General features: G+C 28.2%; 1 protein-coding gene across 1 annotated transcript; it reads right to left on the reverse strand.

Annotated features, from left to right (window-relative positions):
• Window positions 1–3,504: 3,504 nt before the first annotated feature.
• On the reverse strand, window positions 3,505–9,465 carry LOC145842728 (uncharacterized). The gene is made up of 3 exons (XM_082950207.1): window positions 9,384–9,465; window positions 6,102–6,242; window positions 3,505–4,000 (listed from the first exon to the last, which is right to left on the reverse strand). The coding sequence occupies exons 1-3, from the start codon at window positions 9,432–9,434 to the stop codon at window positions 3,761–3,763; spliced, it is 432 nt and encodes a 143-aa protein (XP_082806333.1). The 5' UTR covers window positions 9,435–9,465; the 3' UTR covers window positions 3,505–3,760.
• Window positions 9,466–9,867: the final 402 nt, after the last annotated feature.

Consider the following 9,867-nt stretch of genomic DNA (forward strand, 5'->3'; position numbering starts at 1 on the left):
ATTTAATTGTGTCTGCATGATTCAGTAAGTGAAAGGTTTTATAAACACTAGGTCCTTAAACTTAACTTTTTAAGTCCTTTTTTTCTTTTTAATAAACATACTTTAAGTGAAAGTGTGTGAAGCTTAAAAACCTTATTGTAAAGATAACATATTCTACCATGCAGATGGTATCAACTTTACATCTATCGAGAAAAAAACTTGCAAAATTTCTAGCCGCTAGAGATTACAACATGCTAATACATAAACTAACAAGATGCGAGTTGTTTGAACAATTAATCAACTGTAGTGTGTTGAACACACATTTCAAAGTTAGCAGCCTCATCGAAACGACGGGCCAGTTTATGTTGAAAGTTTTTGCGGGCCATACTGTATAATGTTTTTTTTTTCAAATGTCGCGGTTATTTCGAAAAGCTATCGAGCAAAATTAAGGCTTTTTAACCAAAAAAGTGACAAAGTAAGCAAAAATAAAGCACTGATAATTACTAACTACTAAAGAATACTTTAATTGCAAGTATTTACCATCTGAGCTGTTCTTAATTTATTGTTTTGATGTATACATTCAGATAAAAAGTATATCACAAATTTTCGTTTTGAGAGCCGCTTGATCTACAAGCCGCAGTTTTTTGACCCACATGACTATATTTACAAGTTAATGTTTTTGTCTTGTTTATGGTCTCAATTCTTTTTTATTATCTGTAGTTATAGCTGACAGTTTTTCAAAAAGTGTTGTACGCACCGTCATGCATAGGAATTGATCTATTAAGTACACAAAATTTGTAGTTGATTAAAAAAAACTGGTTTGCATTTTGGGAAATTGACTTATAATTTTTGTTAAACTGTTTATCAAGTGTTCGAAAAAGCTATTAACAGACAATTTTAGAAAAATTTGGTTCTAATAAAATGAATAAAAGTTTTAAGCACTCTTCTACAAAATGAACAAAAATTCCATGTAATACTTTGTTGGTAACAACTACTTTAATGGTTGTAATTAAAGTAGATTAACTAAAACCTGAACAGTTTCAAACCTTAGCTTTCTTTCACCTAAATGTTGAAATTACGTTTCAACATTTGGGTGAAATACGATAACATGGCCAAATTTTCTTGGAAAAAGTAGTAAAGCACCCTTTGTTCAATGTTCACATTCTCAACTTTATAACACCTTTAGTTACATTTTTAGTTACACCTCATTTTTCAAGCATAAACATTTTAAACTAAAGCATCGTTTTTTTAGTTTATTGAACTAGTTTGAAAAAAATCGAAAACAGATGTGGTGACCCCAATAGAATAATGTAGTTATCTGCCAACTAGGTACGCACTTTAAATACATTTGTTTGTAAATTTCTGACTTAAACATGTTTCTATTATGCTAAAATCAGGTATTTAAAGACTAAAATTTCTTAGGTAAGTACTGCCAGTTAGTACGCACTTTAAATACAACGCAAAAGTGCTTACTAACCGGCAGTACTTACCTAAGAAATTTTGGTCTTTAAACACCTGATTTTAGCATAATAGAAACATGTTTAAGTCAGAAACTTACAAACAACTACTAACGCAAAATCCTTTAAAACAAATACTTCAGCGGTAAAAACTTAACGTATTTGTTAAAAGTATATTATGAGTCTTGAGTATATATTTATTATATTTAAGTATTTGTTTATATATGCATATTTATACTCAACCCACAAAAAGTTTTACTTTATTTTGTATTTCCATGTACCTCTAAAATTTTCGAAGTACAAAAATTATTAATTATCTTAGACGGATAAATGTTTATTGATACTTTGAACATATTTTGATAAATTATATAATTTCTTTTTATTGAATGAACATTAAATAAGAAAGGTATACAAATTTAAACTGCGCTCTTCGTAGGTTTCATTGAATAAATTTTGTGTTTAAGTTTGTTTGGTCTGAACTTGTTTTCTGATTAATTTAGTTTTAAATTTGTTACAGTAATATTTGCTTTAAATATGTTATTTTTGCCCCTTAAGAATTTCAGGTTTTTTTTTAATTTTTAAGTAAAAGATATTACAATTTGAACACAGCATAAGTGCGTACCGTATGGCAGTTCGTACCTAGTTGGCTGGCTACTGTACTTTAGAAAAACATTGCCGCGCATACTTTTAGAATCATCACAACTTTACTAGAAAGTATGGTAAAAATGTAAATGACGAATTTTTCAAGTCAAACATATTTACAGGGTTGCCAAATTTTTCTCCTGGTTTTTACATGTAGACATTTTTGGGTTAATTCTTAGTTTAAATTTAAGTTTAAGAAACTGTGTTAAATAGTGTATAAACATCGATAATATAAAGAACTACTTAAAATGTGTTAAAAAAATGAAAATTTCAACGACAAAAAATTTTTATCAACAGGATAAATTTTTCGTGTCAAGTCACTCGTTTTCAAAATTTTTTTCAGGTTTTCCAAATTTCTTCTGGTTTTTAAAAGTGAACATTTTTAGTTATAAGCTAATTTCTATAAAAGAAAAACATTTAAGATTCTGTGAAGTTACTTTAAATAAATTTTTTAATAAAAACATTTTGAGGACAAAAAAAAATAATTATATGCTAGATTTTTTGTGTCAAATTTAAATTTTAGTACTGAAAATGTTAGATTATTAAAAATTCCAGGTTTTTTTCAAATTCCAGATTATTTTTGCCTAAATTGTCGAATTCCAGGTAAAGTGGCAACCCTGGTTTTAATACTGAACATGTTTATAATTTCAAGTTTTTTAATTTCTTTAATTCCAGGTTTTAAGTTAAAATGGTCAAATTCCCGGTTTTATGTCTGCCATGCCATGTATTTAACACTTCTTTAATTTACATAACAACGCGAGACCATATAATATATAAAGGGGCTTACGTTCATATGAATCTTTTAAGAGGTAATATGGATTTAAAATATTTATAGGCAATAATGCTCACTTAATGACAAGTCACAGCTATAACACCTATTACGTAAAAAATTTACACTGCTCAACTGGTAACTTTACCAATTGAATATCCTTAAATATTAGTGTTTAAGTGGAAAACAAATTGAAACGTAATTTTTTTATCTCTTCTTAAGATTTTAAAGTCGAAAAAGTATCTTATAAAGCCGCAACCATTTTTTATAACGAAAAAAAACTTGGTCACAATAAAAAAACAGTATTTTAAAATTTTAAGCTGTAGTTGCCTAAATTAAGAAAATTAAACATAAGTGATTATTATTTTGTGCTATTAAATGCGTTATCAAAATATACTTTCATACCTAAAAATAGTTCTTAAACACAGTAGTTAGTTGTCAATGGAGGTTCTTTGCATTACTGGCATATTTGATTAAGTTAACCATTAGCAGGTTAAACATTTACAAAGTTGTTTTTTAAGCAGTTAATTTAATTGGGAAATCACTTTTTTATTAATTAGTGATTTAGTCATCATGGATTAACATATAACTAAAAAGTATTATGTAAAACATTCCACAATTTTTATTTCATATCATACTAATCGTTTATTACCAACAATAATCAAACCGAAACAGCAAACGACAATCGAAACTTAATCGAAAAATGAACTAATCGAAGCAAAAAACGAACAAAGTCAGGGATGTGTTAAGTGTCTAATTTCAAACAATTATCTCAAAATCGATTCGCGTCATAAATTAATAATTTATAAAAAAAAACTGGAACTCGTTAAAAAAAGTTCTCATCACGAACGAAACTGGGATTTGGCGCCGAAAAAATGCGCGCGGCAAAATTCGAAATTTTGGCGGGAAACTTTTACTCCTTCTTGGCTTCTTCCTCCTTTGGCGCCTCGGTCTCGGCTGCCTTCTCCTCGACGGCTTCTGCGGGGGCGGCCTCTTCCTTGGCGGGGGCCTCCTCGCTCTCCTCAGCAACGGCCTCCTTGGCGACCTCGGCGGTTTCCTTGGCAACCTCCTCGGCTGCTGGGGCTGCTTCTTCCTTCTTTTCCTCAACGGCCGCGGCCTCGTCGGTCTTGGACTTCTTTTCTGGGACTTCAGCCTGAAAATTATCGAATTTTAAATTTATTCAAATTTACATATTAGGGATGTTCGGCTGGTTGTCGTTAAGAAAAAAATGAATTTTTAATAGGTTTTATCTAAGAGTTAATGATTGGATATAGAAGTTATTTTTCATATAAACAGGGTGTACGCTATTTTTCTAGATGACTCAATTTTAGTTCCGTATTTCATTGTCCATGGTTGTAATACTTTCCAGGTTCAAAGATTAAGAGCCTTAGTTAGAAATAACTTTCATTTCACTATATAATACTTACTTATAGGCTGTACTGTTGTAAAAATCTCAAGTTTTGTGCTTTTTTTCTAATTCAATTAACTAGTGCGGACATGTTGAATTTTAGTTTATTTTTACTAATATTTGAAAAACAGAAAACTAGATGTCAAATGAACAGTTCTGAAATGAACATTGAGTATTCAATCCAGCGTAGTGTCATTTAATTGATTTTACACAGAACGCGAACCAATTTAACATAACAAAAGATGAATTGGTTGTCTGTTTGTGTTAATATTGATAAACTATATCGATTTTTTCATTATATATACGCTTGCTTTGAATATTGTAAATTACTGTATGGCAAATACTCTATTTTCCTAAACAGTTTTTTACTGCTTGATTTAAGAGTATAATTGAAGAAAGGTAATTAATATTTACCTTTTAGGAAAAAAGTTTCTTTAGATTGTACCAGTTTTAATTAATACTCTAAAATATATTATGATGACTATTTTCAAGCAAAAGTTACCTGTTAATTATGTATCGAATTTACTTGGGCCAAGTAGACATAAACAAAATCATAAGTTATAAATCAAAGGTTCTTACAGCTTAACAGCATTAGAAGTTTAAAAAATTAACCATTTTGACAGTTGTATGACTAACATACAACCTCTTTAAATTCAGTATCATGGTTCTTTATCAAAGTGATCAAGACTAGCAGGACATTATTATTCAAGACAATACCTTTAGATGGACACTAGTTGGAAATGTTATATATATTTAATTTACTTAGATCCTAAAAAACTTTTAATAAAATTTACTTTTTGCTTAAGCATCTTTTTCTTTGATTAATATGAGCACTTTTTTTGTTTACTTTGTATAACACAATTACATTTTAGAGAATTAGAAATTTGTACAAAAACAGCAATTACTATGCCACTTGAATTAACTCATGTCACGTGATTAGTCACTTTACAAATAATCAACTTTTAACAATGAAAAGAAAGCAAACGGTATTATATTGATTCATCATAATGCTTTACCTAGGCTGAACAAAATTAACAATAGAATTAAAAAATTTACTCTAAGTGTTATTTGAAGTGTCCTTGGTAGTACTTTTAGTACTTACTTTACTATGAAAGAGACACATTTCATCATAGACAGGGTTGCCACTGACTTGTGGCAAATTTTCTTGAGGTTTTCAAATTTTCTTCCAGATTTTTTGAAGTACTTGTTTAAGGGTCTATTTTTAGTCTTTATTTAATTTTAAGGTAAAAAACTGTAATAAACAGTATAAAACATTAAAAGATAATTTTAAGCTAGTGTTTTTTAAAAAAAATTTTTTGATGACAAAATTTTTAATTCATATTTTATATTTTTTGTGGCTAATCATAATTTTTTACTCAGTATGTAAAAATTGTTAAATACAACAATCTTATAGTTTTTCAAGTGATCATTGTTCAAAACAGTTTTTCCAGGTTTTTTTTTTCAAAATTTCTCAAATTCCAGGTTTTTCTAACTTCTTTGCCATATTGTCAAACTCGAGGTTTTTCCAGGTAAAGTGACAACCTTGCATGCACTTAAATTACAATTTTACATGAGTATCAGTATATTTAGATTAACATTTCTTCAAGCATGCTTAAGTTTTTTTATTAATGAATATTCACTAAATCAGCTGTACTAAAATGTGTACTAAATAGCAATTTTGCTGATCTGCTTAACTTAGGGTAGGCTATCAAAACTTGAGTTCTATTGAGATTAAGGACTTCAGTCAAAAAATAAAACATTTTTTTCTAAACTGAGTAATCTTCTCAGTTTTAGCAACAGTTTTTTTCTAACTAAAATTTTTATTCAGTAATTTACAATCATTTACCTCCTTGGGCTCCTCAGCAGTGCGCTTTTCTGCTTCCTTTTCAGCTTCCACGGGTGCGGCGTCTCCGGCAGCGGTTACTTTCTCCTCCTTGTTGACCTGATCTTGCTGGTCCTTGACCATCTTGGCATCTTCCTTCAGTTTCTGGAAAAATTTGTTTTATTTAATTTAATTATTTTCAACCTTGTTTAAAAATTTTTGAAAACCTCAGTTCATTCTTTCGACTGTTTAATTTTAAAACATTAGTGGAATTTGACCCTCAAACTTATTTTTTTCAAATAACAAATCAGATGGCTAAGTTATATATTTAATTGTAGTTAGTTAGCTTTTCTAAGTTTGATTTTACATTCAAAAAAACATCAATCTCAGCACATCAGCGTGACATTTATATCATTGGTCTTTCTAATGTGATTACCAACTAGTAATCCTTATTATAGAATATCAGTTTTGATAAAAAAGCCTTGAATTTTATGGTATTTCTGTTATACAAGTTGAACTGAGAACATAAAATGTTAATAAACTAATTTTAGCTTCATTATTTTAATATTGTTTGCATTCAATATGTAACTACTATTTCTTTCTCTAAGACGGACCACCAAATGACCTGAAGCCTTGCTTAAGTCAAGCAGTTTTTTAGTCTACTTAATTGTCATTTTCTTCACATATGTTTATGACCTGCTGGGGTTCTTAATTTTTGTCTTCTTAATGGAAAGATTATAAACAGTATAAATTAAGATATCAAATGAACAGTTCTGAAATGAACATTGAGTATTCAATCCAGCGTAGTGTCATTTATTTAGTTTCACACAGAACGCAAACCAATTCAACATAACAAAAGATGAATTGGTTGTCTGTTTGTGTTAATATTGTTTCAAGTTTTACACAAATTCTACTATTTCTAGATTTTACTTTGAGAACTTAACAATAGGTTCTTTAATTTTTTAACTGCTTAAAATCATAAACTCACATTTATTATTCAAGTTTATAGGCTGGATTACAGAATTATTGTGTATAACATTAAAATTTATATATAGTTCACAACAAATTTTTATTCAATATTTATTTCAAGAAAAAAAGCTTAGTTATGAACTTTGAGTGTCTTAGCTTATACTTATAAATATCCCCAAGCTGCATCTTTATATTATTTTTGATTACATGACTGGATGTATGACTTGATAGACAAGAGGTGAAATTTATACGCATTTTTGCTCATTTAATGAATTTGAAATATATGTTTTAATAGTTTAGCAATTCAAAAGCAAGTCAAAACCTATTTCAACATACTAATAATATTACTAATAGTAGTGCATTACAAAAATATATGGGATCAACAAAACAATGTTGCATTATAAGTGACACAAGTTATTTTAGATTTTTCTTCTGTATCATTTGGATTTCTATAAAGCTTAAATGTGATTGGTCCAAGTATATACTCAACATCTTCAGTCTCGAGCTCTACTGTTTTACATTCTAAAGCATAATCATCTTTCACTACAATTGTCATCACAAGCTACAGATTGAGAAAAAAGAAAAAAGGATATTTAAAATGGTTTTAATTTTTATATTTAAGATTGGCACCTACATTGCAAGATTAAATATTCATTAAAAAATTTAAAAACTTACAACAGTCTATAACTTAATTTTAATTACTTAAGCAGACCTTAAATTTTTAAGATTTATGTTTCCTATGATTTTAAGGATAAAACATTTTTAGAGAAACTAGTGTGAACATTTTTGTGTTTTCAATATATTTTATACACAATATTGTGACACCACTCTTGGTATTAAAACTTATCAGATTTAGATCAACAATAAATAAAAATGTATTAATAGTTACATACATCATCAGGGTTCCTTTTTTGCCAAGTTCTCAGCAAATCTGGCTGCTCGTATGTAGATTTGAGATCAGAAGCAGGCATCAGCCTTAGTGTGGTTGGTCCATAGATAAACATGTTATATAAATCATTACATCTTGTTCCAATACATAACCTTGCAGCAATTCAATTGACATGGGATGCTTTGGGTAAGAAAAAACAAAGAAAATGGCAATTATTAGCATGTTGTAGGTTGAATAAGTGAACCCTTTTGTTAAGTTTACATTATTATTTTTATATGCATTACTTAGAAATTATTTAAGTGTACATAATTTTTGGATTATTTCAAGGCAATTTAAGAATTTTTGGTCTAAATTCTTGGTTAAAAGCAGGTATCTTCTAACAGGCTTTAATCTAATTTTATCTTGTGAATTTTTATTTGGAAACATATGTCATTTTAACTGTAAAGCATTGTGTTACAAAAGTTACATTTATTTTTTCCTCAAAAATTGTAAAAAATTTTACTGAATATTAAGGTATTTTTAAGTAGATTAGAATAATATCTACATCATAAGTTAAAAACTTTTAGAGTGAAACTAATTTGAGAAAACTTAAAATGTCAAGATGATTGTTTAGTGATCAATGGTTTGTTAGTGATTGATTTGACATGAGCTTAGTATAAAGAATATTCTTTATAAATTTATTGGGATACAGACAACAAAAATTTTATAGTATCTTGATTTTAAATGTTTGACATCAAAGAAGTATTTTTAGCAAAAACAGTTAGCTTGAAATAACTCAAATACGATGGTTACAAATAGCATTATTGTTGTAAGGTGGCCAATAATTAATAATAGCTAATTGTATGAATTTGTTAATAATAGTGATTGAAGTTTAACCTACACAACCAACTATTTAACATTTGATTAGAAAACTTTTAATTTTAATTAATTATTTATTGATCTAATAATATCCTCTTTCTGAAGCTTTATAACATACTATTTTTAACATACAATTTGAGAACTTTTCTTCTAATTTATACATTTCAGTTTCTCCCTGTCAAATACTTGACATTCCATAGTAGAATGACTAAAACATGTGCTAATAATTGTAACAACCAAGGAAAGCTATCTTTTCAGCTCAAAAAGACAGCATAATTATAGAAATGTATGAAAGCAATGAAATTTAAATTTTTAAGAATTTAAACTTAACTATATTGGTTTTACAACACATGAGAACTTTTTAAGTCATAATAATCAAACACTATTTTGATTAATTAATAAATCTATGTAAATATAAACTTGGCAGGTTAGTATCTAAGAACTAAATTACCCAACATTTTCCAATTCAACATATAATAAAATACTTGATTAAATTTATGTGATTGAATTCATATTTTTATTTCAACAACTTTTTTTAATTTTACTATCAAGTATTAAATTAATTAACAGTTAAAATTTAATTAACTCACTTCAACATCAGCAGATGGGACTGGGGTGGTTTTGGCATCAGTAGCAGACATGGTTTTGAGTAGATATGAGTTGGTGGGTGATTCAGAAGTTTTAATTTCAAATCGAAGACAGATAATGGCGCTGGAAAATTACAAGTCACGTGACTTAAACCAGCCAATAGGCGAATGGGTGTACTAAAGTCAATTTTTGACAAAGCCGTTTTGTCTCAAACTATAATTAATCAAAGCTAAATGTTTAGAAGTAATGGATGAAACGTTGCTGCAAGTTTTCGACTTTCTTTTAAATTAAACACTGGAGCTTTTTAGAATTTTAAAACATTAAAATAAAAATCAAGTTTTTAAACATTAAGTAACATAAGTTTTAATTAAATTGTTAATTGAACAAAAACGAAAAACTTATGATTAACTTTAAAGATACTTCAAAAATGCATGTAAAAACCATACATATCATAAAGAGTTTCACTAATTGTGGCTATTTACTTAA

This window comes from Thalia democratica, chromosome 8 (genome assembly GCF_965202585.1).
Source record: "Thalia democratica chromosome 8, ktThaDemo2.hap1.1, whole genome shotgun sequence".
NCBI classification, from domain to species: Eukaryota; Metazoa; Chordata; class Thaliacea; order Salpida; family Salpidae; genus Thalia; species Thalia democratica.

Excerpts from the sequence above, each read along its gene's own strand:
- LOC145842728 (XM_082950207.1), bottom strand. The coding sequence starts at position 9,434 with ATGTCTGCTACTGATGCCAAAACCACCCCAGTCCCATCTGCTGATGTT. Across the intron at positions 6,243-9,383 it reads TCCCATCTGCTGATGTTGAA|AAACTGAAGGAAGATGCCAA; the intron begins GTGAGTTAATTA and ends AAATTTTTCCAG. Across the intron at positions 4,001-6,101 it reads CTGCTGAGGAGCCCAAGGAG|GCTGAAGTCCCAGAAAAGAA; the intron begins GTAAATGATTGT and ends GATAATTTTCAG.